A 16,312-nucleotide genomic window follows, 5' to 3' on the forward strand; every position below is an offset into this window, starting at 1 on the left:
GTTACTTGGGATAGGCGGGGAGAGTGACTTGAGTGGAAAAGGGGAGGGTTTGTTAACAGTCAAAGGATCCTTTAACCTTACACACAACGTTCACTAGTGCGTGTATTCACTCAAGTCATTCTCTGCCTTTCTAGGGTCTTATTTTGGTTACAGTTTCATTTGTTAATTAAGTTGTCCTGGCAAATGTTGTCGAACCTTTGTTCGACATTAGTTTTCTTATTTTTGTAATCACTTTTAAGTCTGCTAAAAATTACGAGTAAGTACGAGTACTACCATTAGTCCGGATCTTAGATGTTTTCTGCGAAGCATCATCAACATATTTGTGTTCATTTAGACGAGCAGCAACTACCGACGACTGCCGTTGACTACCGCCGAGACGTCGCCGACTGCAGTCGTCAGTAGCAGTTGTTGCTCGTGTAAATGAACCCTTATTTATAGCCCAATGTAAGGACTGGTGTACTCTGTCTTGCGACAAGAGGATTTCTATAATTAGGCATACGTACCTACCCGATAACAAATAGGAGTCTAACTTAAATCAAGACAAGAGAAAAAACGTGTCTTTTAGACAGTAATGAGTGACTAGTTTTATCTATGAACCAATCTAAGAGCCATACCAATACACTAAGATAAATTAGCTGTTAGCAATTATTACGATGGCTTGAACAATATTCTTGATTGGAAGCAATCGCTTCATATAGGTACAAGTGTAATTAAAAATAAAATACTGAATCCCACGCGGACAGATGCTGGTGCATCAAGCATACCAAAATAAAATTTATAACTCTCAATAAGAAATAATAATATGACCAATACCGATTCCCAATTTCCTTTAATCAGTTGAAATTTCCGAGCTAGGAGTACAGCTAACTGTAGATCTATTGAAGCTTTACTACGTTATGGGTCTATTATTTTTTTTAACGCACGCTTAGTTTAGGGAGTAAACTGGTAAATACGTCATAAAAAGTGTATAAGGCAAGGAGAGGAAGAGCTAAAGAAGTTTTACTTCCGTTCCGTCCGTCCACAAGGAACCCTTATAGTTTCGCCATGTCCGTCTGTCTGTCGGTCCGTTCAATTTTTTTATCGTCTATTCCATAGTATAGGCTATCGATATTGATATTTTTGTGCAGTTTAAAGTCCTAATTTAACCTACGGAATTCTACACTGCGCGTGGCCCTACACGCACTTATATTAAATCTTTTACAACAATGTACAAAAGGCGACTCCATGATTTTTTACATTTTTATTACAGGAACTCCAGTCATCTTCATAAGCATAGAACACGATTATCGATCTGTTACGATGTCAGCTCGAGGCAAAACAACATAGAGTCGATACACACTTGCGTTTTACTGGCGCGACACTTCCGTCGAAGGTGTGCTATCTATTTACCATTATATAATATGCTCCTGACTAAATTGATTGTAGGCTACATATACCATTATTTATTTATTATATTACTACTGTATACATAATTAATTTATTTATTTATAATATATAATATTATATATTTTTATTTCATTATATATAATTATTTTTATTTATTTAATACATTCATTCACACTTACATACACACTTACATTACATACATTCATAATTCCACACTCACAAATTATTATATAAACATTTTACATATTAAATTTAATTCGCGCGCATACTCGAGTGAAACCCGTTGTATGTGGCGCGGCGGCCGACTTACGTCACGCGCTCCGCGCTCGGTGCAGTCGACAGTCGAAACCTACCCACTTTTTCGTTCTCGGTGCGTTCGATTGTTGCGTTTGACGCGCTCATAGTCTTTTCGTATTACCATTGTAAATATTTAAACTAAAAAGTAATTAAAGAGTTATCATAGTACCATCGTGTTTATTATTCATCACTGCTATAATAAATTAGTGCCAACGAGCCTAAACTGGTGACCCTCAAAAAAATCAATCAAAATGAGCAGTGATAGTGATACGGCCGCTACAGTGAACACTCGGCCACGCGCAAAACCGAAAATGATGTCAAGTGGATCGCAAGACACCGCGCCTGTGAGGCAGATCAAAGCCCCACCTTTTTGGACAGAAAAACCCATTATTTGGTTTCGCCAGGTAGAAGCGCAGTTTCGGATGTTCGGCATAACGGATGACGAGATAAAGTTCTACCAAGTGCTCGCTTGTCTCGACAGACAACATGCGTCCGAGGTCGAGGACATCATCACAGGCCCCCCGGATTACGAAAAACTGAAGACGGAGCTTATAAAAAGGTTATCAGTGTCGAAAGAAAACAAAATTAAACAGCTGCTGACGCATGAGACAATGGGTGATCGCAAACCATCACAGTTTCTCCGACACCTGCAACATCTAGCCGGCGCCGACGTCCCTGAAGATTTTTTAAGGACAATCTGGTCTAGCCGCTTGCCTACGGAGATACAGCCTATCGTCGCGTCACAGAGAGGCTCACTAGACGCCCTGGCGGAGCTCGCCGACCGCGTTTTTGAAATCGCAGCACCGTGCAGACAGACAGCCGCTGTGACGTCATCGTCGGCGTTCGACGTACTAGTACGACAAGTCGCGGAGCTCACAAAACAGGTCAGCGCACTCGTCGCTCGCGACAGCCAACGTACATCGTCGACTGACCGTGGTCAAGCCCGTGGGAGGAGTCGAAGCCGTTCCCAGTCCAGACGATCAGCCTCAAGCACCCACCGGTTCCCCAACTGCTGGTACCACCACAAGTTTGGTGCTAGCGCAAACAAGTGTGTGCCGCCGTGCAATTTTAAATCCGCGTCGGGAAACGATCGGAGCAATCAGTGATGGCGGCCGTCGATTGCCGGAACTCAGGTCGCTTATTTGTGATGGATCGCGATACGAAGACGAAATATTTAGTAGATACCGGTAGTGACATTTGCGTATACCCCGTTAGTGCAATCCGTGAACGTCGTAACAAAACTTCGTTTTCTCTGTGTGCGGCTAACGGTACAGTTATCGATACCTACGGTTGCATTCAACTTACATTAAATATAGGATTACGCCGTAACTTCCCGTGGCGCTTTGTAATCGCGGACGTCACAAAACCTATCATTGGCGTAGATTTTTTGTCTCACTATAAATTAATAGTAGACATATGCAACCATAGGCTTATCGATAGCCTTACTAATATTAGTACTATAGGTATGACGTCACCCGAGGTACTTGTAACTAGTGTAAAGGTTTCGACTGGCGGTAGTAGTAGGTATCACAAAATATTGGCTGAATTTCCAGACATCACCCGCCCCGCCGGTAAACCAGGTACACCTAAACACCAAACACAACACCACATCAGAACTACACCAGGTCCTCCAGTGTCTTCCCAACCCAGACGCCTCGCTCCTGACAAGCTAAAAATTGCCAAACAGGAATTCGAAGCCATGCTTGCAAACGGCACCGCGAGACCCTCGGAAAGCCCATGGTCGTCTCCTCTTCATCTGGCTCCAAAAAAGGACAACAGTTGGCGGCCCTGCGGCGACTACCGACGGTTGAACGCCCGAACCATCCCAGACCGATATCCTATCCGCCATATTCACGATTTTTCCCATAACATCACTGGCTGCCGAGTCTTTAGTACCATCGACCTCGTGAAGGCTTACAACCAGATCCCAGTGGCTGAGGATGACATCCCGAAGGCGGCGATCACATGTCCCTTTGGATTATACGAGTTCCCCTTCATGAGCTTCGGTTTGAGGAATGCCGGTCAGACGTTTCAGCGATTCGTTGACGAACTAACGCGTGGACTTGACTTTGTCTATCCGTACCTTGATGATTTTTTGGTATACTCTAGGACTCCCGAAGAACACGAAATCCACCTACGCGAGCTGTTCTCCCGTATGCAAGACTACGGCGTGCTGGTGAACACAGCAAAATGTGTCTTTGGAGAATCTGAAGTGACATTCCTGGGCTACCATATCTCCGACAAAGGTACCAAACCTTTAGATAGCAAGGTCAAGGCCATCGCGGACATAAACGTCCCTAAAACTGTTAAGGAGCTCAGGCGCTTCCTGGGCATGGTAAATTTCTATAGGAGATTCCTGCCCAATGCTGCCCAGACTCAAGCCCCCCTTAACGCCCTTCTCATGGGTCCTGTGAAGGCCTCAACCCCCATTTACTTAACTGGCGATGCTCTGAAGGCATTTTCCGATACTAAGGAGAGCCTCTCCAATGCTACCCTTCTGGCGCACCCTGACTGCGGAGCCAAGCTAGCATTGGTTACAGACGCCTCGGATATTGCCATAGGTGCTGTTCTTCAACAGTTGCAGGACGACGCATGGCAGCCATTAGCCTTCTTCTCGCGCAAACTGAGTTCCGCTCAGCAGAAGTACTCGCCTTACGACCGCGAACTTCTCGCGATTTACGAGGCAATAAAGTACTTCCGCCACATGGTCGAAGCGAGACACTTCACTATCTTCACGGATCACAGACCGATCAGTTTCGCGTTTCACGAAAGAAAACAGAACTGTTCGCCGAGACAATTCCGACATTTAGACTTCATCTCTCAATTCACGACCGATATTCAACACATCGCGGGTAAAGATAACGTCGTCGCCGACACGCTTTCCCGTGTACATGAATTAGAGATGCCGGTTGATCTAGAAGTGCTCGCCAAGTCCCAGACTACCGATCCAGAGCTCATTCAGTGCCTGAACGGCGAAACATCCCTCCGATTGACAAAGAGGACAATACCTGGCAGTCGTACTGAAATGTACTGCGACGTTAGTACCCCGTCTGTCAGACCTTTTGTCCCCGAGAGTTGTCGTAGGCAAATTTTTAATAGCCTCCACTCTCTTAGCCATCCTGGTCCCAACGCTACAGCTAAGCTCGTTGCACAGCGCTTTGTGTGGCCTCTCATGCGCAAAAACTGCCGCGACTGGTCTAAGGCATGTTTGGCTTGCCAGCGCACGAAGGTAAGCCGACACGTGTCGTCACCTATTGGTACGCTTGCATTACCTTCAGCGCGGTTCAAATACGCCCATTTAGACCTTGTCGGGCCAATGCAGTACTCAAACGGTTTTCGGTATTGTTTGACAGCCGTCGATCGCTTCACGCGATGGCCAGAAGCTGTCCCTATCGCCGATATAACCGCTGAGACAGTGGCCAAAGCTTTCATTTCCTGTTGGGTATCGCGTTACGGTGTTCCTACTGATATAGTTACAGATCGAGGAGCACAATTCCAATCAGCGCTTTTCCAGCAGTTGGCCAAATCCATTGGATTTGAACACCGCAGGACAACTTCTTACCACCCACAGTGCAACGGCTTAGTTGAGCGCTTTCACAGACAGCTGAAGGCAGCTATAACTTGCCATGCCGACTCAAATTGGACCGAAACACTACCCCTTATACTTCTTGGCATAAGAACAGCTATGAAGGAAGATCTCAAAGCCTCTTCAGCCGAATTGGTGTACGGTGAACCGCTCAGGCTGCCCGGTGAATTTTTTGACCGCGCAAACCCTGGCTACACCACCGACATCACTGACTTCTCAGCTCGAATGAGATCCTTTGCCGAGAAACTTCGACCGGTCCCAACTCAGCACCATTCCAAATCCCGCAAAACCTTCGTTTTCAAACAGCTCGACACGTGTAGTCACGTTTTTCTTAGGGATGACGCTGCACGTGGGTCCCTACAAGCAGCTTACACAGGTCCTTACGAAATTTTGCAGAGAGGTGCTAAGACCTTCAAAATTAATGTCAAGGGAAAAAGCGTCACAGTATCCATAGACCGACTGAAACCAGCGTTTATACTGTCTGACGACACATCCCAGCCATACTCCCTGGATATTCCACCATCCAAGCCTCCAGACCCACCATCTAAACCTTCAGACCCTCCATCCACCCAGCAACAAGCTGGAGAAACTCCACGTTTCTCACGGTCAGGGAGACGAGTACGGTTCCCGGATTTCTATCGTCCGTAGACACGGCCTCTGGAGGGGAGTGATTGTAGGCTACATATACCATTATTTATTTATTATATTACTACTGTATACATAATTAATTTATTTATTTATAATATATAATATTATATATTTTTATTTCATTATATATAATTATTTTTATTTATTTAATACATTCATTCACACTTACATACACACTTACATTACATACATTCATAATTCCACACTCACAAATTATTATATAAACATTTTACATATTAAATTTAATTCGCGCGCATACTCGAGTGAAACCCGTTGTATGTGGCGCGGCGGCCGACTTACGTCACGCGCTCCGCGCTCGGTGCAGTCGACAGTCGAAACCTACCCACTTTTTCGTTCTCGGTGCGTTCGATTGTTGCGTTTGACGCGCTCATAGTCTTTTCGTATTACCATTGTAAATATTTAAACTAAAAAGTAATTAAAGAGTTATCATAGTACCATCGTGTTTATTATTCATCACTGCTATAATAAATTAGTGCCAACGAGCCTAAATTGATTTTTCTTTTTTCAGCCACTGCAGCCAATCTCAAGGTGATAATAAATATGTAAGCATGATGCACAAGTGTGTGTGCAAGCACAGGTGCACTCTATTTTTCCTCACTCTTATAGTCTGATGGGACAGCAGACCGAGACGACTGGTGAGGAGGAGGAGGAGGAGGAGGAGGAGATCAGGCGCAGGACCGACGGCTTTACGTGTACTGCGCAACTTCCCAACTCCAGACTATTTTTTTTGGCCTAATCCGGGTTTCGAACCCTGGACCTCATTGTACGTAACTGAACTGGCTAACCACGGGATCAAAGAGGTAGTTTACCATCATATACTGCAAATACAAAGCCTCTATTTTCCATCATATGTACTTACTGCAAAGCCTCAACTCTACATACATAAGTAAAGATATGTATCTACTGACGTCTTGTGATAATGTACGAACTTGAATTTGCTTTAATAGGTGGGTAGTTTATGATTGGTAGGTAGGGGGTAACTTCACCAACGGCCCGAATGCGAGATGGTACTCGACTCAGTAGAACCACGAGGTATTTATTATTATTTTTTATTTATTTATACACTTTATTTGTGGACTACAAATACACAGGAAGGAACAGAAATAAGTACAAAAACCTTTTCGCTCCAGATGGCGACTTACTGTTAAGCAAGAAAAACTTATAATAGTTTATAATATTTTCATTTTTTTTTTGGACCTAATATAAATATAATAATAAATAAAAAAAACGTGTGAATACGGAAGTAAATGACCATTGATAACGGGTAGGGTGTTTATGATCTTACGTAATTACAGGATATGAACTACCTATACCTACATCAGATAAGAAATAATTAGGCAACTCCTATCTGTCTATACAGATAACATCATGATAAACTGATGTTTGTTACACTACTCCGATAGCTTAATATAATAGACTAAAAGGCCTGAAATATCGAATATCCTAGACTCAAATCCCGCTTGTTGGATTATTTCAAATACCTACAGTTCGTTTCATGTAGGATGGTACGGGCGACTGTTACTGTACCCATGCTATCTGAAGAACACTTTGTTCATCATTATCAGCCATTTTTTAGGCTATTGCACGCGCCCAGCCATCGTCTTTTAAGAGGAGTATGATTTGGAAGCACCCATCATGCAGCTCCAATCCAAGTTGGCGGGCATTAAAACTCTATAAGTAGGTACGGGATAAAGTAAAGGATTAAGTGTAGTAACACTTGTATTTATTTTTTCGTATCTATACTAATATTATAAAGCTGAAGAGTTTATTTGTTTGTTTGATTGAACGCGCTAATCTCAGGAACTACTGGTCCGATTTGAAAAATTCTTTCAGTGTTAAATAACCCATTTATCGAGGAAGGCTATAGGCTATATTTTATCCCTGTATTTCTACGGGAACGGAAACCACGCGGGTGAAACCGCGCGGCGTCTACTAGTATCTAAGAAGCAGCCTCACAGTGCTTCCTCTTGATGACGCCCTTGTTCATATCTCTGAAATTCAGAAAATCAGTAAATTTTTTAAATTATCCTCAATTTAATTTTAAACATGGTCACTCTTCTGATAACTCCATATCAACAGATTGCCAATCAAAAATGATAAACGATAAATAGAATATTTATTTAGTATTTCTTTTTGCAGAAATATTTGCACAGCAATCAATGATGTGAATTGAAATTGTTTTCCAGTTTTGTGAAATAAAATAATCGAAGATGGCTGTTCGGGAGAGAATTTCTCCCTTCATGAGACAAGTAAGTCCAACTAGAGCAACTCTGTTTGTTTGTTTTTGTTTATAAATAAGTTAAAACTTAGATATGGTAGATGAAACGAACTTACCAGCTGTTGACTAACCGCGCTGTAATAATTAGGTATAAATTATTGGCGCGAATTCAGGATTTAAGAAGTCCTTCGATACTATGGTGTGTTTATGATTTTTTATTTCCTAAATTGGTTAACCTCTTAAATCTTTACCTTGGCGGAAGTTTGCGGCTTTAGTTATAAGGCGTTTGTGTATTAAACATCATTGTGTTTTATCATCTCTCTGTTAGTTATTACTCAACAAATCAATGATATTATTGGTAAAAGGGTTCATAAGCCACACGCCTCCCCTTGTCCTGTATCACCGTAAGGATGACCCTTATAGCTCACATGTCAACTCGGAGAAGTATCAGCACCGTTTCAATTCTAGCCTTCCAGTATTTTTTCTACCAAACTCCTGCACCATACTTACTACGACGATTTCTTTCCAAGTTGATATGTGTGCTATGGCTCTTTATGCTACAACAACGCATTGCTGCTCTGTTTACATTTCGTTAGTTTACAGTCACAGACAGACCAATAATCGTCAGGATATACGAGGCAGTTTACTTTAAATGGTTTTTGATAAATTTTCAGTGCTTCGTAACTGCGGCTGTGGGGTTGAACATAATCAGTTTCGGCTGCGTGATCGGCTTCCCGGCGATACTGCTGCCGCAGCTGACCGGCTCGGAGCTACGGCTCAGCAAGGAGCAGGAGTCGTGGTACGGTAAGGTATACGTACGATAGGTATATAGTACTAGCAGACAAGACTGTCCGTGAGATAATTGGTGTAAACTTTCATTCCTATTTTAACCCCATTGTCACTATAAACATGTAATAAAGCATTTTGGTGACAGATTAACTTATTACAAGCTTAAGTACCTATAGAGTTGATAGTATGCAATAAAAGTTCGAAAAATCTTACAATTTATTCATACAAATAAGTGAATATCCAATTTTTAAAAAGTCTCAAAATCTCGTTTTCTCGGGATTCGCAGTCGCTGGAGCTAGTCCCCGAGGCTACCCCAAAAAGTATTGGCTGAGGTTATGCCGCAAAGCGGAGTGGTGGGACCACGCTAGAAAGAAGAAGAAGAATACTGAACTGCTCGAGGCGATAGGACGATCACATTCAGAGTTGATATGCTTTAGATTGAACTACTTTATTAAGCCTTGTATTATAGAAAACTACTTGTTGATTGCAGCGTCAGTCCTGCCGCTCAGCGTGCTTACCGGCAACTTCCTGACGCCGCCCATCATGGACCGCTTGGGGCGGAAGACCACGCATTATGCACTCACGGTCATCTCCTTAGTCGCCAGCTACGTCACTATTATGGCTACTAGCTTTGAAGTAAGTTTTTAATATTTCGAATTTTTCCTTCTAAAATCCTACGTAACCGTATCGCCCGGCCGTCAACCGTTGACTTGGATACGAATAAATGACGTCGCTCTTATGGTAGGCGATTGAGGAAATCCGCAGTAGAAGCAAAGTCCCAGCTCAGCTTGTTTGAAAGTCCATGCAAGAGGCCTATGTCCATCGGCTGTTGTTAATGATGATGATAAAGGAAAAACATTTGCTTCGGTCCGTCAAATATTACTATAAATAAATATTGAGCTTTAAACTTTTTCAAAAATTCTCAGTAGTAGTTCTTGACCTAAAATTAGTTGGTAGAGCCACATTCCCTGCCTCGGTAAGCCTCAGTCGGGCTTTATCATAAACATTGTGTGATCGTTACAAAGTCAAAAATTATCACTTTGCCTTCCAAGTCGTATTGAAACAATGTCTTATAGTCTTATAATAGTTAGAGAATAAAGTCTTAGTTCCATAAACATTGGAAATTGGAAAATATAAAATAATAATAATGACGAAGGCGTTACTGATTTTCCTAACTGATTTATACATTCTTTATATTTCTGTTTACAGGCCTTAATGATTGGCAGGTGCTGCCAAGGACTCTCTGGAGGCCTCCTCACCACACTGCGGTCAGTCCTCATCGGAGAATACACGAGTCCTAAGAACCGAGGAGCGTTTCTCACAACTGTATCCTTAAGTCAAGCATTCGGAGTATTCTTCGTCCATCTTCTAGGCTCTTTCTTGAGTTGGCAAAATACTGCTTTAGTCTGTGTTTTCCTACCTTTCATAAGTCTCATTATGGTTATATATAAACCAGAATCTCCTAGCTGGTTGCTCAGGAGAGGGAGATACCACGAATGTAGGGAAGTGTTTCGATGGCTGAGAGGTTACGAAGAAGAAGGAGAACTATCTGAGATGATAGAAGCGAGATTAGCGTATGAGCGAGCAGAGATCAAGGACTCTTACGACAAACAGAATTGGTTCAGAAAACTGATTTCCATTATAGGAAAAAGAGAGTTTTATAAACCCATTATATTGATGATAATAAGTAATGTATTGATGCATATTTCAGGGGCGTCTACTTTCGCTCCATACGCAACATTAATTTTGGGTTTACTGATGGGACCAAACGCGAATGCCTATTTCTGGATGGTATTTTTAGATTCGCTGAGACTTGTGTCCAATACTTTAGCAGTTTATGTAATTAATAGGGTTAACAGACGTACTATGGTGTTAGCTACAGGCTTGTTATCGCTAGCCAGTCATGTGGCTATAGCTTACTACGTTTACTTCAAACAAAACGGATGGAACTACGAAGGGGTTTGGCTGCCGGCTTTGCTGATCAATTTACAGTTTGTGGCGGTAGGTATGGGCATGGTGCCAATGCCTCAAGTGATCGGTGGGGAGATTTTCCCCTTGGAATACCGAAGCACGGGTGGAACGATTAGTATGGCTACAGGGGGTGGTGTTATGTTTCTGGCATTGAAAACTTTTCCAGATCTAATAGATAAAACTGGTCTACATGGCACGTACGGATTGTATGCAGTGATAATATTAGTGAACTTGGTCATAATGATGATGTGGCTACCGGAGACCAAAGGTAAAACTCTCCAGCAGATCGAGGATGAGCTACGCGGGAGACCTCTGAAAGTGGAGGAGATTCAAGCAAGGGAGTCACTACAGTCTAACCCTATTGTCATGTATAAGAGAAAATTGTCTGAAATACATTGCAGTACCACCAATATTGCATAGTTTTGTTTAAAGATGCTCGTAATTTTAAATTGTAAATATATTATTTAATATTATTTTTTTGTTTTTTTTTATTTAACGACAATTAGCCCTTGACTTTGATCTCATATATCTTTGATATTAAGGGATGTTTAGTTGGATGCAATATTTATGACTGTGATTTTTTTATCGTTATCGGTATTGCATATTCAATAAGGCTTTAAAGTGCTAATATAATCTACGGAACCCTACATTGTGCGTGGCCTGACACGAACTTGACCGGTTTTATTATATAAAACCGGTAAAGTGCGTGTATAATTGTATATAATTGCGTGTGGTAATATTTATTTTGATACCTTTAAAATTATATGATTCAAAATTCACAACTAATAAGTAAACTTGAATTCTCGAGCATTGCCACTCGCAGGGTGACCATGGGCGCGTTCTGTCGCCTAATGTTTGACCACAACTTTACCCAAACGTCACAACAAACCGGAATCGGTCTCAAGTACCTGTACAAGTTTAATATCAGAGTACTCTAAATATGTACTATATTAATTATTATTATTAACTGTCCCACAATAAAGTTATTAATACATCTCTCATTACGTAGGTATTTACTTATTTGAAATGTTTGTGAATTCCTTAAAATAATTTGAGTGTGGTTTTTAGTGAGTGTGTTCCAAAATGTTGTGGAAAAATACTACGAGTTACGAGTATGAAATGACGCCGTTTATGAGACAGGTCCGTTGAATATATCTTTATCAATGATTTCCTGCTTTTTTTTATTTAATTAAGCTGTGATAGCCCAGTGGCTATGACCTCTCTCGATTCTGAGAGCATATGTTCGAATCCATGCACCTCCAACTTTACAGTTATGTGCATTTTAAGAAATTAAATATCACATGTCTCAAAGAGTGAAGAAAAAACATCGTGAGTAATTTTTTTAATTCTCTGCGAGTTTGAAGTCTGCTAATCTGCATTGGGCCAGTATGGTAGACTATACCCTAGTGTGGTAGTCGCTTTTGGATCACTTTTTGTAGTGATTTTGTAGGCACGTATTTTACGTATTTGTAGTAAAAAATCGTTGGATATAACTTAAAATTGTTCGGCGTCTGTGTCTACATATCTTCTATGCTCATTTTCACCATGCAACGGATTTGAATTGCGGTTTCGTCTTTACCCCCTTCTTCTATAGCAGGTTAGCCCTTGACTTCTATCTCATCTGATATTAAATAACGATGCAGTCTAAGATGGAAGCGGGCTTACTTGAAGAGGTAAAAGTTAATTTTGCCAATAGGTAAGTACCACTGACGGATTCGGCGCGGTATCGTACCGAGACGTTAAATCGCTTTGCGGTATGTCTTTGCTGGTAGATTTGCTAACTAGCCACAGCCGAAGCGCCTATCACCATTACCACCAGACCTGAGTCAATTTAGATAAATATAACATCCTAAACTGAACCGATCAATCGGAAAACCTGTTTTTTTCTCCTATTGAGAACTATCTTCTATGAGAGCAAATAAAACAAACGACTTTTCTCTCAGTGCTTCGTGACTGCGGCTGTGGGGTTGAACATAATCAGTTTTGGCTGTACGATCGGCTTCCCGGCGATTCTGCTGCCGCAGCTGACCGGCTCGAAGATTCTGCTTAGCAAGGAGCAGGAGTCGTGGTACGGTAAGACAAATCAGTAAATACTACTGACATTTTGCGCCTCCGATCGCTTGTCCTAACGTGCTGGCATGGCGACCCCGCACCGGAAAGCGCAGTGTTGGTTGAACCTCGGTCGTTGTGAAGGTCCATGCCCAGGTCAAAAGGTCTATGACCAGCAGTGGACGTCCATCGGCTGATAATGATGATGACATAATGAATCTCCTAACTTTTTTTTTAACTCGAAGGTCTAGCGGCTGCCTGTGTTACGGATGACGAGGTCTCCTGGGTTCGAATCCTGGGTCGGCTATTCGAGTTTTCTTTCTTGGCAATTTTCAGCCCGAAGATGGAAAGTTGGTAGTGTTTTAGCCGACTCAGAAGTGATTACGAAAATAAGAAACTAATGTCGAACAAAGGTTATGATTCACAACATTTGTCAGGACAACTTAACTAACAAATCAAACTGTAACTAAAATAAGACCCTAGAATGGCCTGAGAATGACCTTGAGTGAAGTCACGCACTTGTGAACGATGTGTGTAGGGTTAAACGCACCTTTGACAGATTTCTAACACTCCCCTTTTCCACTCAAGTCACTCTCTCTGCCTATCTCAAGTAACCCATAAAGAATTACACAACAAGAGATGTGGATGGCTCGAACTCCACGAGCACACTGAAGCCGTCCATACCGCAAGTCGTTACAACGCGGCGATAACAAGTGTTTTGATTAGGTACATCTCCAAGGCACGTTAAGCAATCGGTCCGGCATAGGCGGTTTGTCTGTTAAATTAGTACAACTGCTACGGACGACTGCAGTCGGCGCTGTCTCTGCGACTGCCAGCTGCCGTTGGCAACGTGCTGCTCGTGTAAATGAACCCTTACTGATAATGATAAAGAGCTTACGTTAAAAATACACCCAATGCATTTGTGGTTACCTTACCCTCACCAAATGTTTCCAGCCGCCATACTCCCACTCAGCGTACTGATCGGCAACTTCGTCACGCCGCCAATCATGGACGGCTTTGGACGCAAAGTGACGCACTACGCCCTGACCATCATCTCCCTGGTGGGCTGGTGTATCACTATCATTGCTAACAGTTTTGAGGTGAGGACTGAATCACCACCATTTTTCAGCTAGGTAGGTATACTGTATTTTAACCGTCCCTTTTTTTAATAAGTTTAACCAATATTCACATCCCCTGAAATCAGGCGGAAAAATTGTTAGGAGTGGGTACGACAATTGTTCAGAGCGGGGTTCCCGTGATCTCTCAGTGTTAGTCCGGCCCCTTTACCACAGACCTATTAAAGCTTACAAATCGACAATTCCTCTGTCTAGACTAAAAACGAAAACCTCATCTCTCTGGAAGATGTACCAGTACCTATCTAACATTATCATAGCTACCAGTTGAGAAATCTATGACAAATAACTTTACGATTAAATGATAGCGACTAATGCAAAATTTTAACTATTCCTCTAACCAAAAGAAAACATCAAACCTTCCAGAACAAAATACTTATACTTACTAATTAAAACATATTTTTCAGGCCCTAATAATAGGCAGATTCTGGCAAGGAATAGCAGCTGGTCTCCTCACCACACTGCGCTCAGTTCTCATCGGAGAATGCACCAGGCCAGAACACCGCGGAGCATTCCTGACAACTGTGTCAATAAGTCAAGCATTCGGCGTATTTTTCGTCCATCTCGTCGGATCTTTCTTAAGTTGGCAAAGAACTGCTATAATTTGTGTATTCGTTCCTTTTGTAAGTTTGGTAATGGTTGCTTACACACCAAAGTCTCCTAGCTGGTTGCTGAAAAAAGGGAGATACGACGAATGTAAAGAAGTGTTTCGGTGGCTGCGAGGTTCTGACGCAGAAGATGAGCTATCGCAGATGATACAAGCTAGATTAGCGTACAAACGTGCTGAAATAAAAAACCCCAGCTTTACGCGGCATTGGTTCATAAATCTAATATCCATCATAAGGAAAAGGGAGTTTTACAAACCCGTAATACTAATGGTGATAAGCAACATCCTAATGCACATCTCTGGTGCGTCGACATTTTCTCCATACGCAATTCTAATTTTAGGTCTATTGATGGGATCGGACGCAAATATTTATTTCTGGATGGTATTTTTAGACACCAACAGATTTGTAACCAATATATTAGCTATTTACATAATTAATCGTGTCAAGAGACGGACAATGGTGTTAGCTACTGGCGTACTATCTGTCGCTAGTCATGTAGCTATAGCTTGCTACGTTTACTTCAAGCAAAACGGATGGGACTACGAAGGGATATGGCTACCGGCTTTGCTGATCAATCTACAATTTCTAGCGGTGGGTACTGGCATGGTACCAATGCCGCAAGTAATCGGCGGAGAGATATTTCCCTTGGAATACAGAAGCATCGGCGGAACGATAAGCATGGCTGCAGGAGTTGGCATTATGTTTGTGGCGTTAAAAACTTTTCCAAATCTGACACAGAACGTCGGCCTCGAAGGCACGTATGGTTTATACGCAGTGATACTATTAGTTAACTTGATAGCATTAATGTTGTGGTTACCAGAAACGAAAGGGAAAACTCTTCAGCAGATAGAAGACGAACTGCGAGGAGATACATTTCGAGACGGGGAGATATTAGAGGAAAAGTCGTTACTCTGTGAGGAAGAGTCGTTACTCTGTGAGGAAGATTTGTTACTCTGTGAGGAACATAACGAATCTAGATGCAGCAGTCCCACAGACATACAGAATTTTCAGTAAACATTTTAACGTGATCGTTTCAGTTTTACATTAAGCGCAACAACCCACATTGGAACAGCATGGTACGTCCATAGCCATGTGGTACATAGTATTTGTTTCTACAAACCCTACGCTTTTAAAACTAAAGAAATGTATGGGAACGACAGGTCCGATCGATAACTTGATCACGTGACCTGCGACAACGAATGGCATTCCTAAACATTTATCAATTTTCGAAGTGTTTTCTATTGTAGAAAGAGAATCGTCTGCGACATGCATACAGGCCCAAGACCTGATGGGCTGTTAAAACCGCTGATAATGATTAATTAAGATCATTAGCAAAAACAGAAGACATATCGAGTGTGAACTGTTGTACAATAAAAGAACGAATATCAACTATACATTTATTTCATTAAATAGACTAAGTTACAACAAAGTTTTATACAATAAAAATAAAGTCAGAACTTGGGTACCATACTTTACACAGATTAATTATATTATGTGCAATAATTCGCTAACGAAGTTAAAAACTGTTTCTTAGCACGATATTTTAAATTTCGCAAGATATTATAGTTTTAGAGTATCAAAATTATCATCAATTCATCAATCGAAG

The 16,312-nt window shown here is 41.8% G+C and overlaps 2 protein-coding genes across 2 annotated transcripts; both read left to right on the top strand.

Moving 5' to 3' along the window:
- The first annotated feature begins 8,148 nt into the window (after positions 1 to 8,148).
- Positions 8,149 to 11,336, top strand: LOC112047026 (facilitated trehalose transporter Tret1-like). The gene is made up of 4 exons (XM_024083927.2): positions 8,149 to 8,187; positions 8,831 to 8,960; positions 9,436 to 9,581; positions 10,155 to 11,336. Exons 1-4 carry the CDS (start codon positions 8,149 to 8,151, stop codon positions 11,334 to 11,336), a joined length of 1,497 nt encoding a protein of 498 aa, XP_023939695.2.
- Positions 11,337 to 12,565: 1,229 nt separating this feature from the next.
- LOC112047022 (facilitated trehalose transporter Tret1) lies at positions 12,566 to 16,098 on the top strand. Its single transcript, XM_052889438.1, has 4 exons — positions 12,566 to 12,589; positions 12,860 to 12,989; positions 13,920 to 14,065; positions 14,506 to 16,098. The coding sequence occupies exons 1-4, from the start codon at positions 12,566 to 12,568 to the stop codon at positions 15,718 to 15,720; spliced, it is 1,515 nt and encodes a 504-aa protein (XP_052745398.1). The 3' UTR covers positions 15,721 to 16,098.
- The last annotated feature ends 214 nt before the right edge of the window (positions 16,099 to 16,312 follow it).

Source organism: Bicyclus anynana, chromosome 25 (assembly GCF_947172395.1).
Source record: "Bicyclus anynana chromosome 25, ilBicAnyn1.1, whole genome shotgun sequence".
NCBI lineage: Eukaryota > Metazoa > Arthropoda > Insecta > Lepidoptera > Nymphalidae > Bicyclus > Bicyclus anynana.